General features: G+C 41.3%; 1 protein-coding gene across 1 annotated transcript in view; it reads right to left on the bottom strand.

Annotated features, from left to right (window-relative positions):
- lmtk2 (lemur tyrosine kinase 2) overlaps positions 1 to 26,469 on the bottom strand; it is a 30,470-nt gene that overhangs the window by 3,302 nt on the left and 699 nt on the right. Inside the window, exons 2-11 of the mRNA XM_039824634.1 lie at positions 18,060 to 18,193; positions 16,734 to 16,887; positions 15,778 to 15,854; positions 13,885 to 14,003; positions 13,483 to 13,570; positions 8,907 to 9,037; positions 5,759 to 5,843; positions 4,188 to 4,309; positions 3,292 to 3,441; positions 58 to 3,124 (exon numbers count right to left, since the gene is read on the bottom strand). Coding sequence (XP_039680568.1) covers positions 58 to 3,124; positions 3,292 to 3,441; positions 4,188 to 4,309; positions 5,759 to 5,843; positions 8,907 to 9,037; positions 13,483 to 13,570; positions 13,885 to 14,003; positions 15,778 to 15,854; positions 16,734 to 16,887; positions 18,060 to 18,193 — 4,127 coding nt within the window. The remainder of the gene's footprint in view (positions 1 to 57; positions 3,125 to 3,291; positions 3,442 to 4,187; positions 4,310 to 5,758; positions 5,844 to 8,906; positions 9,038 to 13,482; positions 13,571 to 13,884; positions 14,004 to 15,777; positions 15,855 to 16,733; positions 16,888 to 18,059; positions 18,194 to 26,469) is intronic.

Genomic DNA, 26,469 nt, shown 5'->3' with positions numbered 1-26,469 from the left:
TACTAGTTACACCTATACAGACTCTGGCAATGAACAACACAATAGGCCATACTTTACCTGGTCAAACAGGTACACCGTGACATCATCGAAAAAAGACACAGCTCTTCTTGAGTTATCTGCACTGCACCTCGCCGGAAACGGGGAAGACGACGCTTGGAGGTTCAGCGTGGTGGGTTTCAACAGGCTCTTCAGGTTCTTTGCACGACTGTCATCTGAGACAACAAGTGGCACCGTATGCACGGCATCATCCTCGCTTTCTGAACTGGAGCTGTTTAGCTGATACCCACGGATGTCGTCATCAGAGTCGTCGCTGTTCTCGTCCTCCTCGTCCTCATCTGCGCCGTCCTCCTGTCCATCTAAACCCGAGCCATCCCGCCTCCCCAGGTAACGCCCCTCCATGTCCGCCTCTCTTATTTTATGACCATCACTCGCGTAGGTCCTGGTGAGTTTAGCATGACCTGAGCTCTCTGGCACTGGCTTTGATTGGGCAACAGAAGGAAGTGGAGTTGATGTTTCTAGATCTTTTGATGGGTCTGGTTGGCCAGGAGATTTTAAGTCCTTGAACAACTCTGGTTTGTTTCCATCTTCTTTAGGACTGCTGCTAGACTCTGTCGCCTCATTCTCACATTTCTCTGTGAAATCTGAATATGCCTCCTGTAATATGCCCCCAACATGAGAAGCAGAGGTTTCTCCATCTGCCCGTGCTTGTACAGCTATAGAAGATTCTTGCTGAGAAATTAAGGAATCTACATCGCTCTCTACGTTGAGCTCCACGCTGACCACCTCAGGAGAGTTCCTCAGCCACGTGACTTCACCAGAAACTCCCGGAACAGTTTCTTCAGACTTCTTCTCAGGTTCGGATTCATTGTCTGAGAAGTAGGCAGAGTCTCTGTAATTACTGCCCATGAGTGGCTCCTCAGCAGGAGCTACGTGATCTGTCTGCTGGCACTCACAGGGATCCTCACTGGGAGCATCCAGCACACCCTCTACTTCGGAGATGATGATTTCTGGTGGAACCAGATTTGTCGCAGCTGTGAGCTCCTCCGTCTCCTCCTCTTCTTTGGCAACACTTGTGCCATTTTTTACAGGGGAATGGTCTTTAACATTAGGCTGGGAGTTCCACTCAGGAGACTCCAGGTTCTCCGTCTCATACCCACTGTCTGATATTTTGTATGGAGGCTGGAGTTTGTGTTGGGCTATTTGAGCACTCAGCTCTTCTCCTTGTTCACCGAGTCTGTGGATGTCAAGAGAGTCTAAAGAGTCTGGTGTCTCGGCTGGATTATCTACAGTTGGTAGAGTGGTGGACATACTGTCTTCCAGTAAACTGTCCTGGCTGATCTGGTCCAAAGATGGCCCAGAGATCAACAGAGAAGATCTGACAATAGGGAGTCCATTAGCATCCATAAAGGATTCTTCATGGTCAGACAGAGTGGTTTCCAGTTCTATATCTGCATCCTCAATTAGTTCACTCAACAGATCATTACTTGTGAGGTCTTCACTGTGTCCGTTGTCTGAGGACAATGCTTGGACTTGCAGGTTTTCAGGCATTTCACTTCCTATGGGCTGAACATTATCCTTAGAGGTTCCATGGTCATCTTCAAGGCTGGGAATTTTGGCATCTGTGCACAATGAGTCTGTAGTGGCACTTTCAGAGAATGCAGGGGTGGGGCCATCAGTTTGACTGATGATAAACTCAAACCTCTCTGAGGTAGAATCAAAACCAGAGTCTATACCTCTGTCTGAGGATTGCTGCAGACCAAGGTCTTTGGTGGAAGAACTATTTCCAACTGGCAGCTGGTTGCTTGCGTTATCTTCTGTGACCACTGTAATGAAAGGCACCAGTGTTTCGTTTTCTACCAGAGACGGGCATAACTCCCCCAAGCTGGAACTTGGAGAGTCTAACAGTTCCTGTCTTGAGGATGTGCTACTTGCTGCAGGTTTTAAATAAGTGTCTGCTGCGTTTAAGCTGCCTAAATTCTCGAGGTTGTCCCAAGAACTCATTTTGAATCTTTCTTCTGGTTCGTGAGCTCGGCCAGGTAGAAGAAAATTCTCCTGTGGACTTGAGAAATGTGATCTGTCTTTCATCAGGCTGTGGTCTTTGAGAAACATAAAGTTGTCAGCTAGTATTTCAGTGTTCAGAAGCCTCTTCGCATCGGTGTTCTCCCTCTCCACGTCTACCGAATCTTCCAGGTAAGGGGCTTCTGAACAATCCCCTAAAAAAGAATCCCCATAGCTTTTATCTGTATCCACCTCCTGGACTTCTAAAGGAGCACTTCCCTGGAAAGGGTTGCCATAGCGCTCTGGAAGCTCCATAAAACTGCGTCTCCAGGAAGGAGAGTCCTCTTGCTGCTTGGACCCCCCGTCAGTGAAAATGTTGGTGTGGTATGGACTGTCATTTTCAAGAGACGACCAAATGTGGCTGTCTGGTAAATAAGAATCCTTGGAGTCAATACTTTGGTGGAAAAAATCAGCATCAGTACTAGACTCATCCAGACGGACGTCTTGGAGAACAACAAAGTCTTGCTGGCCTGTACTGAAGTCCAAGTCTTGCCCTCTATTCCCATTTTCCGCAACAGTACTCTCCCCTTGTTCTTCTAGTTGTATGTAATATTCATTACCATTAGATGGCTTTTGTGCATCAAACACTGGTACAATCCCAGGAATTCCTGAAGGAGTGTTACACCTTTCTGTGCCCGTGGCTCTAGCTGCAGGATCAGGGAAATGGGCCTGGATGTCTTCACTGGAAACAGGAAAGAACATGCTGTGATAGTTCAATGTTGTGTCCAGGCCTGAACGCCCATAGTTGCCATCATAGTGGTCCTGTTTGGCTGCCTCCCAAACATACTCAAAGCTGAGACCTTTGCTTGTTTCAGTGACCGTAAGAACTTCGTCAATCTCTTGTCGCAGGGCATCATCAGCAAACTGTTCCAAGATTGGAAAAGAGGAGTGGCTAACAGTGGTCTGCCGAGTGGAAGGGTTAGGCTTAAGAGCATCCCAGCGTTGCGCAAAGTCTTCTTCTATGTCCTTCTGGCCTTGCATGCGCAGGTAGATAAGCAAACGGTGCACTTCCTCTGCTGTGGCTCGCTTGTCTGGAGACAGCCAGCAGAACTGCAGGACCTCGTGCCTGCAGTTACAGGGAAAACAGTCACTTCTTTTTCAGATACATTTGAATGGCCATAATAAATAACTTTAATGACTTAAACCCTGATTTAAGCAGTACTACAAACCGTTTTTATTTTACAATAATATTTGTATGTAATTTGTTCTAATAGACATGTTCCAAAAACTCACCATCTGTCAGAATAAGGAAGCTCCAGCTGTGGCTTAAAGAGTTTGACTTGTTGCTCCTTGATTACATGATTGAGAACCTCCCGGTCAGACAGATGGGGGTACGGTTGAGCAGCATTCTCAAAGAGCTCCCACAATGTGACCCCCAAGGCCCTATGGACAATAGAAGACAAAATAGCGGTTGGAATTCACTGCAGGACCAAAGTTATCTTGTGCACTTCAAATTCAGCAAAAGACCTCGACCCAAAAACCATTAAACTTCATGAGGTGAGCTGTTGTGACTACTGTTACCAACAAAAACTGTACTGTAAATATAAATAAATTACATGATTCATGAAGCAGCTATGATAGCAAGAGACAAATTTAAAACAAGCAATTTGGGGATCATTTTAAATCCCTACATATTTTTTTATTCAAGGGGAAATCGGTCTCTTCTGATTAAAACTACCTTACGTAACCCTGCAATTTATGACCGAAACGCATTTGGTCAATGAGTCGTAAAGGGACTGTATAGTGTGGAGAGATGCTTAGTTGGTGCAGTGTCAGTGTCCACCCCCCCCCCCCCTTTGGAAATTGTCCAGATTGTGTAGGATTTACAAACTCTTGTATTTGCAGAAAGGGCTTGATTTCTCAGCAATGAGCCAGAGGTGTACTGCTGAGCAATTTATTGTCTTTGTCTTAGTCCAAATATGTGTACGGTTTACGTGTCTTGTAAACCTAATAATAGGCAATAAGGCGGTACAAATCTTGATTGAATTTAAAACTTAAAATAGGGTTAAAATATTGTCTCTCAGGAGAGAAGGAAATACTTATTTAAAAACATACACACAGTCACTATGAGTCATAGGTTTTTAAAAACACCCTCTAGTGTCAGTGAAGAACTGCAGTCTGGTACCTACCACACATTGCTGGGCTTGGTCTGCTCCATAGTAATCACACCCCCATGGCGCTCGCCCACCAGCTCAGGAGCCAACCAGCGAAGGGGTGCAAACACATCATCCTCCGTGATGATGTAATCCTCCTATAGTAACATGAAAAAAAAAAAACAGTCACACACTGTATTTACTACTTTTACAAACCATAACTTTTGAAGAAACACTGCAAATAATTGTGCAACACCAAAAAGTGTTTATTAGCTCTTGTTGAGGCTGTGCACATTTGCTTTGCATCTCCCTTTATTTACAGAAATAGATTCACTGGGTGACCTTATCCGATGGGTATATATATATATATATATATATATATATATATATATATATATATATATATATATATATATATATATATATATATATATATATGTCAGCAGTATTTAAGGGATGCAGCAGACAGAACTGCCTTGGGACATATGCAGTGTGTCCAGTTTCATGAGAAGACAATATCCTTCAGTGAAACATGCAATTGATCAAAGGCAAACAATCTGCACAGCCTAAAATGAAAGATTTATTTTCTGTCATCTGGAGCTGCCAGATAGCCAGACTTCAATCAGACAAGTTATGTTTAGCAGTTGCACAGTGGAGTAGTTCTTATCCATCGTAAAAAGGAATATGTGGTTGAATTTGGTAAATTATAGACAAAACATGACTTCAAACTACTAAACTCTTCACATGTGCCTTGTGAAAGAACAGAAGAGTTAAAATGACATTAAAAACAGGCCACATTTTCTGATGGGTTTGACAATGGCAGAAAAAACAATATAATGCAAGGCGTTATTGCAGTCTCTTTTTATTTATTTTTTTCCAGCTCCTATGACGTGACCCCGTCTCTGTGTAACGTAGAGTCCTGCCTGCCTCTATGACGTGTAACGTTAGACAGCCAATTTACCAGCATTATTAGATCTTGGTAGAAGCATGCTGCATGCTAATTGGCTCACTAATGCTGATGAGATTTACTCCATAGGTATTTAAATTGGGTATTAAAGGACGAGGCTTTTTTTGATTCTAGATACTTTAGAGGCATTTCGGTCGGTGCTTAAAAAGTATTGAATTAGGTCCCCAGCCCTAGCTGCTGGTGCCTTGCGGTGGGCATTGTGTAAACCTGCTAAATTTGGTATGCACTTCATACATCATCATTTCTTCATGTGTCAGAGTTTATAATGCCCACAATGTGTGCAAACGTTTCTGAAATCAGATTATGAGCAGCTACTTCTTAATGCACATGCTTTCACTCAGTTTTAGTGACCACATAAAAAACAGGCACAGTATGAGTCACATGATTACCACTGATAATCTGCATCAAATCAGCAATTTCAAATAATAATCACATTATTTATCAATATCAGCCCTAAGAAGTTTTATTGGATTATGTCTATTGAGGAATAAAACTACAACTGGTTTTAGTCAATAAACCAGTGCAATGTACAGTATATTGTGCAGCCAGTACCTGGTGTTGACAAGGCTATGCAGTTCCATACAGTAACTAATAAAATCTCAATGTGGAAAAAATATCTAAAATGTAGGTTTCTGCTTACTTTGTATCTGTAGGGTCCAATTCCATAGTCTCCCACTTTGACTGTAAGATCTACAGTCAGGTAGCAGTTCCTCAGAGCCAAATCACTGAAAGAGCATAAAGAACAACATCAGCATGACACATCTGGATGGATTAGATAGTTTAGAAATTCACAGTTAGAAAAGCATTCGCAGATTATGAAGCTTGCAGGCAAGTTTGTGACTTGCCTGCAATGAAATCGCTGGAATGAAAATATTCAGCTGATGCTTGTTCTTGCCAGTTAGTCAATTTTGTTTAGCCAGTGCATTGTTATTTGTGTTTATAAAGCAAAGTTAAAGCAATGTGAATAAATTAAAAATTTAATCGAGATCAACAAGGAATACACCATCCCCTTTTAACCTTAAATGGGGCATATCATGAAAAACTCACTTTGTCAGTGCTTGTGCACATACATGTGGGTATCTGGAGGGACAGTTACGTTTTTTTTGTGGGCTGTCTAGATCAGAAAACATGGGATTCAACAAGCCGTTCAGATTCGGCTTCCCTTCCTATGTCACGTCACATACAGGCTCATTAGAACATAACACCCCGCATCTGAGTATCTACACCCATAGCTTGAGAACTTCCATTGCAAAAGGTGCACCACATTTTCTAACAAGCCAATCAGAGCAGACTAGGTTTTACGGGAGGGGGACTTAAAGAGACAGAGGTATACAGGTATATTTAAGACAGCCAGTATGAGAAAAGAATGTGTTTTTTGAACATTAAAGCATGTAAACATGTTTTAGTAAAAACCCAAGTGTGCACTTAAAAAAATAGCATATGTCCCCTTTAAAGGCTAAGATTACCTCACAAGAATCAAAGGACTCTGGCAAGGATCAGAAATGACTTTGGCAACTATTGAAGATTCTGTCATTTGCATCAGCTCTTCACCTTACAACAAGACTCATACGGGGGCTATTCCTGACTCGTGCATACAGCAGCAGGATATAGTTTCAAGAGGGAAACACAAACGTTTTGTGAGGCTGCCAGGAGAGGGCGTGAGAAGCTCTGAGGCTCCCTCTGCACATTAAGCAGACATATGGTAGTTAATTCACAGTGAAAGAAGAGGCAGACTTTGCTTTTCCTTCAGCCCTGTGGCATTTCCTGTGCACAAGTTCCAAGTCCCGTTTACCTGCCTAACGACAAACACTGCTGACACCAGTGTTCTTGTGTGCACATGGCCCAGCGACTGTCAGACCTACTGAAAGCTCTGTAAGATAAATGGAGATTTATTTTAAAACTCCCTAAATACCCCTGTCCCCTGCTGTTGGCTGAGAGCCCAGAATACAGTAAAGAAATGGGTCCAACATCTTAGCCCCTACAAGGCTAATACGTGGAATGACAGTGATCAGTCCTATACCATCAGACACAAATGCAGTTTGGTGTCATTTTTGCAAGAAGTTTTGTTGTTGATATTTTTTAAATACAGTGGGTTATCGAAGCATTGAATATTTAGGCTTTAAAAAATAGGAATTTACATATATCTGAATATCTTCTCCCATAATTTGGTAGGACTTTTGCATCCTGTAATTACGCATATAAAGAGTTTTACAACCCAGTGAATACTTATATCTAAATAATAAATATATGAATATCTACACTCGAACAGAGCAAACATGGCAGAAATTGTACAGAAATTTGACTGAAAAGGTACGTAGAGCAATCACTGAACCATGCCTTAAAAGAAACCTCCTTCCATTTTCTAAATGAGAATATATTCAGATGTATTGCTCTTTGCAGCACCTTTCTCAACCCTTGCATCGCAAAGCTGAGGTTTCAGCTTTGGATATCAGCCCACACAGCACTAGTCTTGCCCCGAGGGTTTTGTGTCTGTGGCGCTGCACCCTCAAACACCTCTCAGTCAAATGTGCCAGCATGTCGCTGCACTGATCATTCCTGTTCATTTGTGTAACCTCTTTTTTGTGGCCTTTGAACAAAAGTGCCACAGAAACATTTTTATGATCGCAAATTAAATGTTTACACTTGGAAGGGAAGCTTGTAAAACTCCCTTTGAGTTGTAACAAGGATTAAAACACAAGGCCCAATATGAGGCTATCCTTTTACATGCAAAGAGAAGAATCATCATATTCCTCTGGCAGAGGACAGCTGACACTGTGGCAATGCATGGGAGCTGTGTAATTGGAACCCTCTAAGCTTATTCTGAGCATGAAAAATAGAGCTGATGAGCTGAGCATCGTATGTTACCCCCAAGCCACACGTTCCCAACACCCTCTGTAGCCTGCTGGCTGCAAGTAGCCAGAAATTCAGTACTCGCTGAGGTAAAAATGAAATGCAGCCTCTCTGCTGTACACACCTTTTTTGTAGAACACTGGTACTCTTGAGACTGGTTGGACACTAAAATAAAACTAACAGTTGACTTAAGTCTTTACAATCATATGAGGTTTGTGTCAAGTGACATTAAATACCCGGTAAAATGACTTCACTAATATTTAGGATAGCAATATTTGTGTGTTTTACTTTTATGTGTTGACAAGATGCAATATTAATGAACGTTAAATTCAAGCCATTGCCAAATGAGCTGATACAAAGCTAATTAAGCCTATCAGCTCCACACAACTCTCTGTATTTCTCAGTATGGCCATGTTTACAAAATGGTGTAGTCCAGCGACTTCTGCGAGCAGAAGCTCGAGTGATGCGTTTCACTTCACCGCTGAGAAAGAACAATAGCAACGGTCAGCTATGGAGACAACGCGGACATACAAACTACAAGTTAATTACATCTTCTGCAGAGTCCATCTTGTTTTTTAATCCACCGTTTCCTCCTTGAGCTACTAGCAACTGGTGGGGGTGGTGCACAACCACCGAAGGCTTGAGTCATGTGGACAGCGTTGTCCTACATATAAGAACTACATATTAATGAATGGGTCATACCCATTTAATTAAGATAACTACTAATCTAATAAATTACACTGGGGAAGAAAAACTAAAATGTTGGCTTAGTGAAAAATGTAATTAAAATATGTAACTGCAATGTTTCTGTCACCAAGAGAGTGAGCATACCATAAACAGCAGCTGTATTCTTTGGCAGGCAAACAGAAACACAATGCTTAGCTTAGTGGGTATAAAACCTGTGAGCTTGCTTAAGTGTTGCAATTCTGAAGTGCTACCTGTGCAGGAAGTTGTGTTTGTGAAGGTGAGTGACACCAGCAGCGATTTCACAGGCCATCCTCTGCAGCTGCAGCAACTCAGCATTTCTGAACATCCAATCCTGCTGAGACAGATAGCCCCGCAAATCCCCCTGCAAACACACACACAGACAAACACACAGCTGTATTAGCTCACCAAAATCAAACAAACATTCAATAAATCAAGAAGAATCTTATTTGTGTCATAGCAATAGGAGTGGCACTAGTTAAATGCATTGTGCAGAGACCACCACACAGGGGCAGTAGACTCTCCTGTCTCCTCAGCACTTCTCTCACTGTGGTTGTGTGAGAGGACCAACTAGGGTAACACTGTTTAATAGACCTCTATGCTGTGTCACAGAGTCTAGCTAAGGTCAGTGAAATCAACGGTGCTTGTGTACGGTTGGGAGAGGTGAACAAGGTGTCCCGTGAGGGCAGCAGGACAAGGCACTTTTGAGTTAATTATTCACACAGTCACCAGTGTGACCGAATATAAGAAAGTTAATCTGGAACAAGTTTACAGACTCCTGTAACAGACTTTAATGGTTGATAAACTGTCAATACAGGGTATCGTACTCTACTACAATGTGTGCAAACAAAGACAAAGGGCAGTCTGAATATACTTTGTTACAACTTAAGATAGTGGACATTTTCGACATCAGAATATTTAACTCTAACTTCCTACAAGTGAAGGCATGAGGGCCAAGTTATGTGTGCTTTTTATATCATGTTCACCACAGAGTTGGAGCAAAGGGGACTCCCGATTAGCCAGCAGAACGAAGCTCCCCTGAGGAATGAGCTTCTAAGAACATACTGTACACACACCAGATTCACAACATACCGTATACGAGGTGCTTTTGTTAAATATTGTAAATCATATGCAGTTACTGATAGTTTGTGTGAAGACGAATAAAGGGAGTGTGTCTGTGGGTTTACTTTTCCCTGAGCGATCTCACTACAAGCAGCCTAGATCAGTTGTCTTACATAAACAAAATGGTTTTGCTTTGACCACATTACCCCTGCACACATGCACACACAGGCACGCACGCATGCAGCTCTGAGAAGCAGTCTTCACAGAAGAGCTATATTCAATGTATGGTAAATGATACGCTCTGCCTGTCTTTATTTGTGAAGGCTCTGCAGCAGGTGATTAGGTCTGAGTTTCAGAGGAAAGATCCAGTACTGTTAATGAAACAACATTTAAGGCAAAAACGATTAGGCCTTGTGTCTGGCCTGTGAATAAACAAGAATGTACTAAGTTCCCAATCCACAAATTCATGTCTGGCTGAGCCATCACATGATAAAGTCATGTAAAAAAAATCCAAGCTATTTATGTCCATGTTGCTAGTGGATAGTAGATGCAGTCTATATTCTGGCTACTGTTAGAATGTTTACTTGTAAGCTAAACAGAGCATGTGGGCCATTGGAAGTCATGTGAAATCCAGGGTAAAGCACTTAAAAAAGGTGTATTGTTTACTCACATGGTTTTTCATAGCCACCAAGGCAAAGAGTGTGACCAACAGTCTTTGTTAACTAAACTAATTTAAAGAATGAGTTACCAACAAAAGAGCACAATAGCCTTCAGAAGTCAAAAAGGACACCAACCACAAAGGGCAACTTTACCCACAAGGTGAATTATAATGCTCAGTATACCTGTAGGCATGGTCAGTAATGTTTAACTTAACAAACGCAATCACAACAACATAAAGAGCACTACCATAACACTGCCAGGATTGTTGCTTTAACGACTGTAATATATGACGGAGATCAACAACTTTCGAAAGCCAGGAGTCAGCTGGCTCATGCCCGAGACCCTGAACCAGAGAAGGGTCTGACTAACATCCTGGCCAGGCACCAGGCAGGAAATCCATGCATTACAAGCTGTCACTCACACTATAGTACGTGACATTCTGTGGCCCCTGCACTAGCTGCTTGATGTATTTTGATGTGTAAAATGCTTTGAGTCAGGGTTACCCGGCACGGGTGATATTGGACAGAAAAACCACCATCAATCACCGGGCTGTCAGAGGGAACGTCACAGTATATAGGCTTTTAGGGATTCATCTAGTCCACTGCGCAGCTGCAGTGCCACATTTCACGTTGGGACATCTAGAGGATGATTGATGCCGCCTGAAGTAGTAATAGAGGCCACGGACATGTTGTCTTTTACTTTAAATTTAACATGAAAGCAGGGTCAATGCTGGATGAAGTCCTCAAAACTCTTTATATAGCAAGGGATAACAAGGCCAGACATCACTCAGTTGTGCTACCCTCACAAATTATCACCTTCAACAAACAGGACCTGGACTTCAAACGCTATCTGCCCTAATGACTCGCACACACTTGTGATAAGTCATTCACCTTAACTCATTTCTATCTCCTGTCAGGGGTGTTACTAGAGCTGGCTGGGAAAGAACACAATGCCAGGACACAGGCCAGCCCTGGGCAACTGACAATATCCCCGGCCCAACAACGTTATGCAATGTCTGGCAAGATGAACCGAACTGGACCCTGCTGGACACGTTACCAGGTTGGAAAAACAGGAAAGCAAGCGGGGGCTGCAGTTTGGGTTTTTTTTATTCTGAATTTTATATTTTAGAAAACAGAATTGGGGCAATAGTCTGGAAAAACAATTTTCTACACTCTTTCATAATTATCCAAATACTAAAATCAAATTTATACTTTTCTATACTGCATAGAAACCCCGCCATAATAGCCATTTCAATTTAATGAGACCATTATCTGAAACTTGTGTCACTGTATACTGTATGTGACTTGTACGATAATCACAGCCTCATGAAACTCTGCAACCACACACTAGAGAACTAGGGCATTCAGACGATGCATGGCTTTCATAGGTATAATGACAATAAAGAGGTTTCTTAGCAGTTTCCACAACTGAAGTGCTCCCCAAACAATCGCCGAAAAAATACTTGCAGAAATCAAAATGTCAAATGTTTTCAATACCAAATACAGTGTTTTCCATACATTGATTAATTTATGGCGGCACGCCACAATATCAAAGTTGACTGCCACATATTGATTCTCTCTTTATATTCATAATTAAAATGAAACAAACAATTTTCAAATATACGGTCATCTAATTCCACAAAAAACTACACCCTCAACTGTTGATAAACATCAACATCTCTCTGACTGAGTGTTAGTATTTATTACAGGTTGGAGTGCATCAAAATGCATTACAATGTGCAGTGTTTTCTGTGAGTCCAAAATCTATTGTACTTGTCATAAAGGGTTGTCCTGTAATAGATAATTCAAACATACATACACTAAGTATATTTTAGGTAACTTTTTGTCTTATTGCATTTGTCACTGGGCAACCCAGAGGTTTCTTTAGAAACAGCTCAGTTTAATTTAGACTGAACTCAACAGTTTCCAACATGCACAAGGTGCTACCCATAAAATGCACAAACACAGCAACTGGTGGAGCCGACACCAGAGTAGCGTAAATTAAGACTGTTGCTTAACTGGGTGAAGTGGGAAAGCGAGAAGTCTCAGGCTTAGACTAGTTATGCGATCTCTGCAAAAGGAGGGGAGCAGAAGAGGAGGGAGGGGAGGAAGCTCCCAGCAGTCTGGGCCTGGCCCACCCAGAATAAGTAAAGACAAACAGTGAATAAATCAGATGCCATGATGGAGTCTGAGTCACTTCAATATGAAAAGAAGAACAGAGGGGCTAATCTGGGATCAAAACAGTAGGCTTTCAGCCAGATGGTTAATATGGCAGGTCAGCTATGCATGCTTGCTGGACAGTATTTAAAAAAGGGGTCTTGCCCTATGAATTTGTGAGTTTAACAGGCTTAATAATTCTCAGATTTCTCAATCAAAGGGATACTTTGCTGACTTTCAACCAGCTTTGTAATATAACAATGGGGTAGTATATGTAAATGAACTACGGTAAACTTCCTTCGATCTTCCCAGCGCCCAGATCTCCGTGCACATACCACAGCAAAGCATTTCGCTTGCTCGAGGGCTGTTGTTCGAACTACAGATTGTACTTTCTCATACAGACACAAAGAATATAGCAACATATCGAGAGACAGAGCTGCCCCTCTCTCTTTCCCTCTCAAACTCAGACCGAACTCAGATTATACTGTAAAACTAAGCAGTGCTGATCAAATATAAACAAAGATTCTGTTATTGTATTGCTTACTTCTCGCCTATAAAGTTTTCAGACACACATTCATTTAAGTGCACTGTTTGGCAAGAATACGAGGGTTTATGGACACAACCTGGGCACAATACTGTTTCCTGTATCGCAAAAAGTAGGCTGAAAAAAGAGCGAGCCTTATTGACTGTTTTCTCTGCCCTTTTGCACCAATTTAAAAAAACATTTCTTGCCATTCTGCTGCATAAACAGCCCAGTTTTATGTTTTATTCCAGCAGTAAAATATGTATGCATGTAATGAAGCCTTCTACGTAAGTGGAGATTTAGCAAGCAGTAAATTAATAATTAATCTCTTAATTCCTCGACACTAGTACACAAAGACTGCATGTTTGTGCTTGTAAATACCATTTAGCAGAGCATGTGGTCACTCACCATTTCACAGTACTCAAAGACAAGCAAGAAGGGAATGGCCTCAACACACTGTCCCATGCACTGAAGGATGTTTGGGTGCTGCAGGACTCTGTATAGACAAAATAACACAAAACCTGTTGATAATGATGTTGATAAGGACTGCAATAAGCTTTGAAGTAATACTTTAAAATAATATCCGTAAGATTTGAGAGGAGATGAAGTCTGACCCAGTGGGTAAGAGGATGAGGAGACGGTGCTGCTAACATTACAGTGATGTCATATAGCTGCCCTACACCGATACTTTTAAAAATGTAATTAAAGTAAATATTAATAATAATCAATCAAATATGTTAATTATAAATTACCTGATTAAAAATAATTGAAAAAATAATAGTCTTCAGTCAAAAATCTAAATCGGTTTACCTGTATGGATCCCCCTGCTGCAGGAAATCATTCTGCTCCTTGGCACTTGCATTAGCTTTTAACTCTTTCACCACCACTCGGGATCCACCTGGATCTGTGTAGATTTCACTCAGAAGGATCTGTGAATACAAAACACCACTTTACGCTAAACAAGATACAGAGATAGAGCATGTAACATGTTAAAGTGGCTACGAGGAACTTTCAGTTTGTGTCAATTCTAGCGGCCCCTTTGGATGTGATGTTTTTACCACGCCTGCTGTCGTAAAGATCTTTTCTAGCATGTGCCGGCTTGTGCCGGAGTTACTCAGAGGGCCAGATGTACGCACATTTGCGAATGTAGCGTTATCAGCGCCATGGCCAACCCGCAGAAAGCGCACGCTGCGATACTTACAGCTTACGTTGTATTTACCAAACCTGCAGTTCATCGGGTAATCAGCGCCTTTCTCTGCCCACTATACCGTAAATTGCGGTGTAGCAAAGCATTAAGTACTGGTGCTATGATACGGCTGAGTGCAGGCTGCGATATTCCCACTGCTGAGGCTAAGACTGTTTGAAATGATCCTGATGCCAATATTTGTAATGTAGCGAGGAGTTTAACAACGGCTGGAATGTGAATGCTGAGTCAGAGATTCAATGTCATCTTTGATTTCTTCCCGTAACTGTAATATTGCACGGCTGCTTAATCTGTAACGCTTAATAATTTCGTGTTCACTCAACTGAGTGTGATCCTTGTGGCAAAAATCCTTTCAGCTCATCTCCTTGGCCTATGTCGTCGTCTTGCTCGGATTACTGCTGCCATTTCACCAGGAGGCATATGCGAGGAAACCCGCTTGTGGCTGGTTTAGACCTGCTTTTAAGAGGCGGAGAATTTTCACCGCAAAATAGAGGCGCGCTTTTACGGCCGTTTTTTGTACATACCGCAGAATACGTAATCAGGGGCACTTTACACTTCCCTTCTCATCTCTTTATGGGGAACTCTCACTTTCCCCTTCACCCTCCCATGAATGCATATGCATAACACAGAAAACCGCGATTTTCAGTTCCCACGACAGGCAGTTGTTGCGAAACAAATACACCTGAAGTGGGCAAAAAAGCGTTAGTACATCTGGCCCTGAGAGTTTTCTCCAAGCCACCTTCTGCATGATTTCGGGAACCCAGTTTTTGGAAACATGGGCACCTGAGCCTCCTAGGGGCAGTATGCCTCTGGAGACCCTGAGTGGACAAAGTTTGAAGGTCTGACCGTAACGCAACTCGATCTCCTCTTTCAATTTCCTTTTTCTGTGATGACCCCTGCCTCAGAGTCAGCCATAACTACAACAGATAACTTTTAAAATTAAATGTAATTGGGCTTATATAAAGAAATCTGTGACCCATCAGAATGTGTGACTGTAGAGCCGGTCAACCTGCCGTAAATCTTTTTGTGGCAAAATCTATATAAAAATAGTGTTCTTTCCACTGTTAGTCTCGTTTGTTGTTACAGGACATTCATGATCATCAGATGGAACATTAAACAGTTTCAGGAACATTTAAAAGCTACTTTAAAAAGAGGCAAACAATATCAGACAAAAACATCGGACAAGGAAACAGATTTGAAAAATGGGGGAAGAATGCAAATTCCACTCAACAGGTTAAGGATTATAAAAAAGAAGTAAAAACAGGGGCAGAGAATATGTGCATAAACCTCCAGTTATAAGAGATTTAGAGAATAAAAAAATTATTATATATATATATATATATATATAATTAATAATAATAATAATAATAATGACACAGTCAGCTACCTTCACATCTCTCTAGTATAAAACAAACATGACCCTAACTTAACATTATCTATTTGTATTTTTTATTGTTTGGGACAATACAAAAGTTGAACATTAAAGAAAATCAGGTTACCTGGCCAAACCAGCCACTGCCAATCTCTTGAATGTAACTCAGACTGTGACGTGCTACCTGGAAGCCTGTGGATCCTTCTGTGAAACAAACCACAAAACAATGTTAATTAAGACTGCACTAATCAACAGGTTTCATACAGAGTTTTGGAAAACTAACATTTCTTGCTTATAAATATGGTGATTTAAAAAAAAAAAAAAAAAAAAAAAAAGGAAAAAAGATTTGATCAGATTGATTTAACTCACCAAACCGAAAACTGCAATTTTGCTGAAAGTGGGTTTTTACAGAGATATGACAAAAACAGACTTGGATGATATCAAGTAGTGCAAGTTTATTAAGACCCCAATCAGATGTGTTTTTCTCGTGGAATGACCTAATTACAGTATGTACTATAAAAAGGCATATGACAAGTAGGGGTGAGACAAAATATCGATATATATGGCAATATAACCGGTGTCCTTCGTGCAATACGATAATCGATATGCTGGCACCAGATATCAATATTTTAATTAATAAAATAAGGCACTCTAAATAGATTCCCCTTCTCAGCATTGCAACTTCATGGCTACTTGGGGGGGGGCGCTCAAAACATGAATGAGGGAAACTTGAACATAAGTTAACTAGCCAAAGAGGAAAAGGTTTTCAACAAGATGGCGGACAGCAGTTTGAGAAACAGACGCCCCAGCCACGTTTAAGTCCAAAGTCAGGGCCCATAGTTGCTCTATAGTTCTGTAATCTTAATTCACAGACTGAAAAACTTGTGCTGCAGAATTGTGCAGTTTTCTAAAAATAGACACAAAAAAGACAAAAACAGAAGAAAACTCAGACAAATTTAATCTAGCCATTCAAAAACATTATCAATGGGTCATCTACATGTACAATATGTGCATGTTTGAAGCAATGCATTTTGACACACAGTATACATCTTTTGTTTGTCTGCGAGTGTGCATGTGTCCGACCTGTGACGCAGACAGGAGGTTGGAGGTGTGGGGGTCCAGGCAGCGCCACAGGAGACACGGCGAGGGTATACACCTCGGCTGGGGACTGCATAGAAGGCGTGTCCTCTGCTGGTGGAGTGAAGTCAATCTCATCGTCAAAGTGGTCCTCAAACTCCTACATCAAACAAAAATCAAGAGTGGATAAAAAAAAAAACCCACTACAACATGAATAGGGGGGTCACGATTCTCCAAATCCTCGATTCGATTACATTTTCCATTCTAAGGTCACGGTTCGATTCGATTCGAGATTTTTACTTTTATTTTTTTTAAAGCACAGGTTACTATGCCATTTTTAGACTAGACTTTGATGCAATATAATAGCTGAACTTTGTTCGCAATGTACCACACAACATTGTCAAATTTAAAACATTAACATAATGTGACAATAACTTATATCAATAACCTGCCATCTAGTTTCTCTTTTGTAACTGCAGTCTTTGTCACAGAAGATGACATTCAAGTTCACAACAAAACAAACAAAAAACAATAAAACAGCCATGTCCATAGTCTTCTCTGAACAATTAAGTGTCTTAAACTATTTCCGAACAGTTGAACATATACCAGACAGATTAACTGCCATGTTAGTCATGCTGCCAGTGGAAGAATATGGTACACGCACATAGCAGAGCTTGCAAACTGTTGACTTGGTGACTTTAGTGAAAGAGGAGGGGGTTCAAGTTCTGTCGATGGGTCTCCTGCATCTGCAGTTACCATGCTATCTTCTGACTGGCTGTAGCTAAATTAGAGGAGGTTGACTGACTCGCAGCACTTCAACACTAGTGTTGACGAACTGACCGAAGAGCCGGTTAATTAACCCGAGTAGTGTCACTGAATCGGGAAAATGAACCGTCTCACTCCCGTTTTTTTTACCTCATTCGTGCGGGCAGCACTTCGCTCAAGCTGAGTGTGATTGGTGTATGCTTTGTGCGTGCGTGCGTGCGTAGCTGGTCTTCTTCTGCTACTGTTTGTGTAATAATCTAGCTCATTAGCACCTCCACTGGAGTGGTGGTAGAATCAATCAGGAAATGGACAACCTTGAGCAAGCTACACATTTTTTTTCCCACTTGACAAACCGACCGGACGTGACATGGGGGCGTGGCAGCGTCGACGATTTCAATTTAAAATCGAAATCGTGACACCCTTAAACACGATACTGCGGTGCATATCTTTCACGACAGACGCTAAATTCACAGACACTGTCCAATACAATCCATTTCTACTCCATGTATTTATGAGGGAGCAGGTGGAGCTGCGTGTGTCTGGCTACCTGCCCACCAGGACTCTCACCTTGAAGTTGATCTCCCTTTGCTTGCAGCAGGTCACACAGTTCACTAGCAACACCACCAAGGCCACAAGCGCCGTCAGTGACACTACCAGGGACAGGTAGAGAGACACAGACAACGTATCTCCTGTGCTTCCACCTGAAGTGAGAAAAACAGACAGAAAATATGCTGAATTTATTCACATTCATAGCCGTGCTTCAAAATGTATTCAGAAGAGAAAAAAAATTTGGCACCTGAAAGCTTTGTTACAAATATAAACATAAGTGAGTTTGACAGCAATACTGCGCTCCAGGGGTGTACTGGCTGTTCTTCTAAATCCAACCACAACAAAAAGGTAGGTACACTGAAGCTTGAAAACAGAAATACACTGCACGGTGCTCTTAAAATGCTACTTCTAGAACTCTCTTTTACTAGCAACTCAATTGCAGTGTAACACAATAATAATACAAAATAATAATAAAGAGTGCAAACAGTTATTGATTTCTTTTTAACATTTCTGTAAACATGATGTAACAATTGTGACTCTTAAGACCAGACCACCCATCCTCTACCCCTGGTCAGCCATTCAGAGAGACAGTTGTGGGGGTTTCCACTTGCTGATACGCAGCTGATGGTGCAGCAGTGGTGACAGCAGGTGTTCGGCTGCGCCGTTAAGGATGCTGCTGGCCCAGCAGTTCAAGTGTCAGGGCTGACAGCAGCCTTGCAACCCACCCACTGTGCTGCTCGGCTGCTGCTCTCTAACTACACTGATATGCTGACCAACATTCACACAGCTGAGGCTTTCCATTTGAGTGCAACCGATTTCCAATTTAGTGAAACATCTTTGCTCTGGAGACTGCATTCACACATTAACTATTAGAGGCCTGATTTATTCCAGCCCCAGTAGAGTATTCTTGTAATAACCATGGACAATATGCTACTAAAAAGGAAATAATAGCTGTAGTAGGCAGTGAAGACATATTTATACCAGATTTTGATTTAAATTAAGTCAGTGATTTATCAAATAAATATGTTATATATTATTTATAACCAAAAGATACTACAAAAGGCACAACGTAAGTGTTGTCAATACCCTTTTCTAAAAAATAAAAAAAAAATATTTAAAAGATGTGTATATTGTAATTCTGACAAGAGCTTAACCTTTTTGTGGGGGGTGACCTTGTCACCATGTTCTTTCACCGCATGCCCACCTTGTCTTCTCACGTACCAAATGTCACTGCTCATTTGTCTGTTGTAGTCACTGCTATATGCGAGTGAACAGTCAGAAGACGTTCAAGTCAATCCCTTCCACTTTTAACTGTCAGTCAGAAATGGTGTTGTGGATGTTGTCTGGGAGTCTCTCTGAATGCAAGTGCACAATTTCTTCTCTTAATTTGTAATTTCACTATGTTGTGTCACATTGCAATTAATGTAAACTCTAATCTCATCTCGGCCCACAACATTATATCTGGCGTGATGTGCGTGTGTCAGTGAGTGTAAGTGTGTACCGAGAGAATAGTAAGAGTGTAACCCCATTCTGCCTCCTGAGTTTATTCTGTCTCCCACTGGTTGTAGCTTGTCAGGTACATCCTGTCTGCTAGAGGGAGAATCAACACCTACGGAGTCTCCTTCTGCTGAACTACAAATTCCTGACAGATAAAGCCGGGTGCTGTATCCAGACTACAAACCTACTTCTAGTTTGTTTTCTCATCAGCATATAAAGTAGAAAAACAACAGCCTTGAGTATGACTGCAATACAAAGAGTTGGCACTTCGGAATAATGAGAAACCAGACTAAGGTCAATATGTCTGGCCCACACTAAACCGCTAAATTTGAAAATATATAACAATATTTTTCTCTCCATTTTGGCCTTTTTTAATATAAACTGTGCTTTTCAAGATGGGATCAATTTAAAAAGGTTTTCACATTATAGTGTGGATGGTGCTCCTTACAGAAAAAAAAAAAGTTTTTCTTCAGTCTCCAAATCTCTTTGAATAGCTTATCCCACAATACATGAGTCATCATTAATCTGTTTATATTTAGGTTGTTAGAGGATTTTGCAAGTGTAAAATTGTGGACTGATCAATGTTCTTAGTGCAGCAGCACAAGCATTGGCCAAATGTTCCCCATCAAGCGGTCCTTTTTGATAAATCTATTTAATACAAATGCAGATGACAAAAAGACATAAAAAGTCGACTGGATGTCAATGAGAACGTCTAAACTGTGTGTTATGCCTTATTGTAAACATAGCAAGTAGGAAGCAAGTAGAGAAATTGGAATGTGCCTGTCACACTCGTTACCAGAAGATGGCTGTAATGCATAATGTTGTTTGCCAACAGAAAGAGGTGAAATATGTATATTTTACTTGTTTTACACATCAGTGTGCACACAGATCTGCAAATGTACACAATGCTTCTAGATGTATCCACATGAACAATGAACCAATGACAATTGCATTGTTGAGGGGGGGCAGAGTGGTAATTTCAGCCAAACCCCAACCCTAGGTCTTGTGCAGAAGCAAATTACTCAATCTGGCATCAAGCCCCGCCTTCCCCCAATTCATAAATAAAACAATGAACCTGAGGTAAGAACTTGTAGCTGCTGAACAGTAGCCTACCAACAGGCTAAGCAGTGATCTTACTACAAATCCAGACAGCACAGCCCATGATATTCAGAGGGCAGATGAAATGAGCAGCAATCACTTCATCTCCCTGTGGGACATTAGATATGACCCAAAGTGCCAGCCATGATTGATTGAGATTCATTTAATGTCTACAACAGCACGCCAAGCCATCACAGACAAAAATAGACAGGACTGTTAAACCTCTGGCCTCTTTACCCATGATATTAAGATCACAACTCTATCATGCTCAGTTAAAGACACCAGAGGTAACTTGGCCTTTAGGATAAGTGAAAGGAGATGTACTGTAATGCAAACTGTAAATGCTTTAAATACCTGAAACACAAAATAGTTTATTTCTAAAAGATGGATGTTTCCACAGGATTACTTCCACAAATCTCTCCTCTATGCTAAAGATGAGAGACAGTGTCTGCGGTGAAATATTGATGAGAAAAGGAATTAAAAATTAAAAGGGTCCATCGTCATTAACGTCATATACTTTTATTGATCCCCAGTGGGGAAATTACAATTGTTTCACTCTGTGATGTGCTTTACAATAAGGGAGAATAAATATAAAATTAACATCAAATCAGGGATAGAATGCCATAATTAATGTAAGAATAATATAAAATACTAGGGCTACCGAAGGCTATACTAGGGTTGTGACGGTATAGTATTTTTCTTATCGCATATCACCGCGGTATGGCGGTTAACTGCAACCTCCTTACAAGAGTAGTGTAAATTAGAGCGAGAATGGCAGGGGGCCTTAAGTGATTGACGTCAGTGCCCGTGTGGAGAGCAAGCGGTAACGGAGAGCAGCGTAAGAGTGCTGCTGTGAGGAAAAGCGAGAGGGAAAAGAGATAGCAAAGATGATATAAAGTAAACAATAAAACAACAAGCTTGAGCTTCTCAAGACACAGTGGCTTTATCTGTTGTCAATACCACCGGTAAAGTGAATGGCCGTTACCCCCGCGATAAACATCGGCTTAAAAGGAGAATTCCGGCCAATTTTTACGTTAATCTTGTTCGCTATAGCTACGCGATAATTTCCGATAGAAAACACCCCACCCACCAATCAGTGCAGGTAACACGGAGAAGCTGCAGCTACCATTACACAAGCGTCCCCTGAGCTAAAACGGCAGTGCTCGGGGCAAGTTTTAGAGTGCCTTTGTGCCTCTTAACAGACACAAAATGCAATTAATATGTCTGTGCCACATGAACAGGGCCCTTACGTGTCAACAAGATGCGTTTTCAACTCAGACATTGTTTAAATACCCTGGTCCCTGTCTCGATCCTGCCGGTAGCTAGCTTGCCCTGCTAGCTGATAGCCGTTAGCTGCTAGCTGCCGTCCGGTGAGTGTATTCAGACAGGCTTCTGTGATAATCATCCCAATAACAATCCACGGAGCGGTGGTGGTGTGGCTATGTCCTCCAGAGGACAGGTCATGTCATGAAGTGTATTCCCCCCTAAAAAAAAACAGTAGTGCGGTAGTAGCTGCTAGCTGCCCTCCGGTGAGTGTGTACAGCCAGATAGCTGTTAGCCGTTAGCTGCCGTCCGGTGAGTGTATTCAGCCAGGCATCTGTGATAATCATCCCAATAAAAATCCACGGAGCGCCCGGTGGTGTGGCTATGTCTCCCAGTTACTGAAGGCTAGCTTTAGCTTGTGCTTGGAGCAGCAAGTTCATCTGCCTGTTTCCCCTCTGTCTGTCAGTCTCGTTCTTTCCAACTCTTGTGAGTTGTGCTAGTTCTTTGTCTGTATACTCGGGTTCGAATAAATAAGGACGACCATCAAACTCAAAAGGCTCTTCCGTGTGTTGTAGCTATATCTACTATATTCTTCATACTCCAAGCTTCTTCCCTTATAAACAACTCCGCTTTTCACTCTTCACACACTACGCTCCAATCTGCACACTACAGTTTACCTTTTTCTGCTACAACTGAATTCCCAGGAGACAGCGCGATGCAACAGCTAAGCTTCAGTAACGCTATTACTGTGCAAGCCACAGACATCGTTTATCCCGTTTCCATGTAGTTACATAGTCACTGATATGGTCATAACCACTACAGTGCTCAATTATCTATTTTGAGGGGGAAATAATCTAAACCTTTCGCTGCAAAGGAATTATCTGTCCTATGCAGGGCACTCTGTGCGTAGCGTAGTGTTTCCATTTCAGCTCAATGTGAGAGTCTTTACTGTGTTTTGCTGTCATTTATGGCCACTCTGCTTTCTCTCATCTCCGTTGATCTATTCCACAGACAGTTCAGAAAGCTCTATTGTCAATAAAGTAAAAAGAAAAAAAAAGGTTTGCCGACAATGCCAAGGAAAGACGCTCCGCAGTACAGCGGTCTTAGCAGCTGAGCAGACAGAGTGTGGGGTAACCACACAATGATTATTGCTTTCATTATATGTCATATCACACAATATCTGTTCTCCTGTAAGTTACGCGAGCTAAAAAAAAAAATGCGGTGATGGCGGTGATGACGTCATGACCGCGGTAGTGGCACGTCACCGCCGGTATTGCGGTGATGCGGTTATCGTCACAGTCCTAGGCTATACTCCTTTCCTTTGTGCCACAGTTGTAAGTGAAAGGAACAGGAGGAGAACTCTGAGCTGACGCAGCCCAACCTATTAGACTGAATCTGCTTAACACGCACCAATCAAAACCACAGACGACACAATATTTTACACTACGACAAATGGCACATCCACTGCACAAGAAAAGAAAAATATATGCATTAAGAAATCCAGAGGAATAAAAATTGTCAGGAGCGAAGAGACAAACAAAAACACAATAGGCAAACAAAGGGAAAAAAAAAAAGTGGTGTCCAAGACATACCATTGGTTTGGCTTTCCCTGCTAAATCTTAAGGTAAGTACACTAAATGTTTTCCAGTGAAGAGAAATTATATAAAATCTTCAGCAGTCACAGGCAGTAGTTCAGCAAACATTAATTAATCAGATTTAGTTGGACATTTGTAAGTTGAACTGGTGAGTTACAAAGCTACAGTACTATAGTTTATGTAAACATCAAACCACCATAAACATTTAAAACAAGAAATGTTATCTACTGCAGCATCCCCCCCCTCCCCCTCCCCCAATAGCCTCATACTGAGACAGGGAAACCCATGTCTGAGGTCTTCCACTGTGCCACGCAGAAGAGGAACTGAAAAATAGAAGACCGTCTTTGCCAAAGCTTAAGTTATTGTACCCAAAACAACAGGTCCATCAGATCAAACCATTATCAAACTGATACCATGCAGCCTGATCCTGTCATGAGACTATCCTGATATGAAATGCATGTTTCATAATTCTAACCCGGCCAGAATCTCCAACATCATGAATCCAAGAGTGAGCTAATGATAAAGCAAAATTTAATAGCCCGGTTCCAGTCAGATCAAAAATATGTCACGTGCCTGTTTTTTTTACATAACATTTCCTCCATCTACAATTATAGCTTACAAAATGATGTCATTGGCAGGAGCATTTGTTGTGAGAGAATTCCAACTGGCTTTAGCTTAACTTCACAACAATCCTGTAAAATACAACAACATTCAGCTGTAATTGCAGGCAGCTCTTTGATACAAACACCCTCCCGTCTGTTTCAGCAGAGCAACAGGGTTCCAGGCAGTGCAGGACTCCCAGAGAGGCTGCAGCAGCAGTCAGATAGAAAAAGCAGGAGCTAGGTCACGGCAGCTCTACATGGGATCAGTACTTCTCAGTTAGGCCTTATCTGAGTCATGGGTTTATATTATGACTTGGCAGGCCCCACCAAATGACTCAACTGGTTTTTGGGACCAATACAGCAGGGAGCTGCCAGGTCTTATTTCGGTTCCACTGCATATTTCAGTAGGCATCCACGCAGAGGAGGAGCTGACCCATTTTTGCAGATTTCACCCACCAGCGTGCACAACAGTGGATGTCTGTACTTTCAGTTAGGTACAGGATGAGGGATGGCATTGTCTGGCTGACATGTTTGTGTTCCGCTAAGATTTGTCTGGCTGCTAGGATAGAAGCACTAAGCCTCATCAATTACATGAAGAGCCCATACTAAAGGCTGCCCTTGTAAGGATCCATATTTGCAAGATTGTGTTCTGCCATTTTCAATTATAAATGATCAATATTTACACTGGTAAAACAATTTTAAAAAACATCACATTATAGACTGTTCATCTGTGCAAGTGTTGTACTAATAATAATACAGCATCCTCTACAGCCTGGGCGGGGGGGGTAAATCACTGAATCACTGTGCAATGTAGTGGAAGTTTGAATAACAGACGAGACAGACCACTATCATCAGTTAAAACAATGACACTTCCAGTAAAGCTTACCGATCTACCTTTACCCATGTCTGATGTGTGTAAACATAGCACGAGTCACTTCAAGACCGGCTTTGCAAGTGACTTTCCAGTCACTGTTCTTATACGTGCTCTCACCCACAATTCATAACCAAACCTTGAAACGATCAAGTATTACTGCACCACATCTGTATACACGGAAAAGGAAGATCCAGTGGGGCAAAGAACAGGTTGCTATGTAATAAAAGCATAAAAAGCATGCTCATATTGCAACATGACTTTCCAGTATGCTGTAGTAAAATACTGTAAGCAGCAAACACTGTTGCTAATCATTGACTGGTGCTGATACGATTGGAATGTGTTACGTTTACACATAACCAACCCTGAATCCAGCATATTCACGTCTGTATCTTTTCATTTCTCACAAGGAAGCAGGTTGACAGAGCCTCTTACCCTGATAAGCTGCAAAAAAAATGAAAACACTGAAACTATTCCCTTGTTATTTAAGCGGATGTAGGACATCCACAACATTAGGGTTGCAAGTGATTATTCCTGTAGCTGATACATCAAGTGATTCTTTCGGTAAATTGAGTCATCTACTTGAATTGGTGTACCATTTCTTGATTAATCAAAATTCAGAACTTTGTCAGCACAACAGTTAAAATATTTTAAAAGCATTCAATTTACAATGTGGTGAAATGAAGAAAATCAAATTAATACTAATCTTTTAGAAGCTGTAACCAAATGTTTGACATTTTGTTATAAATGACTTAAACGACCAACACAATTGTCATTCATTCTGTCGGTCCACTATCAATTACAAAACAGTAATCTCACATAGTATTCAAAGTAAAACAGCTGAAATTGAATTGTTTTAATACAATCAATGTCTTCCTGGTTCTGTAATTATGTACTGAACAAGAGTCTCTTAATCAACCTATCAAGTGTTTATTATCACACTGTCATATGACAGTATGGCAAACGGTTTTCTTCCATATACACTTTGATTCATCCTAAAATAATCAAGTGATCACACCCGTGACACAACTTGTGATGAGTAAACTAGAGTCCACATAAAAAAGGTTATTCAAGGTTTACTTCAAAACCAATGCTGGTAGGCCAACATGCAGTTTATTGACTCACAACTTTAAAATGTAAAATGTAATTGACTGGACCAATCCCACTGCCAGATTAACCTATCTGTACCTGCAGTTATAATAGTCTGTACTATATTAACTCAGACACCACTGCTACCAGGAAGCTCATTCATTTCTGTTAAATATCAATCAGAATGAAACTAGACAAGGTTAATAAGTATTTCTGTGTTCTGGTAGAGGGAAACTGTCGATGGCATCCTGTTACTTTTCATTATAAGCATTATTAAAAGATTCACCAATAACAATAATAGATATCACGTTAACTTCGTTATCAAACAAACAATAGTCGGTTAGTACAAGTATCCATACACTGATAACAATCTTCACAGGTTAGCAGGAAATGCAGCCAGGCTGTTGTGTTGT

This window comes from Perca fluviatilis, chromosome 15 (assembly GCF_010015445.1).
Source record: "Perca fluviatilis chromosome 15, GENO_Pfluv_1.0, whole genome shotgun sequence".
NCBI lineage: Eukaryota > Metazoa > Chordata > Actinopteri > Perciformes > Percidae > Perca > Perca fluviatilis.
This window is presented reverse-complemented; position numbering and strand designations above follow the sequence as displayed.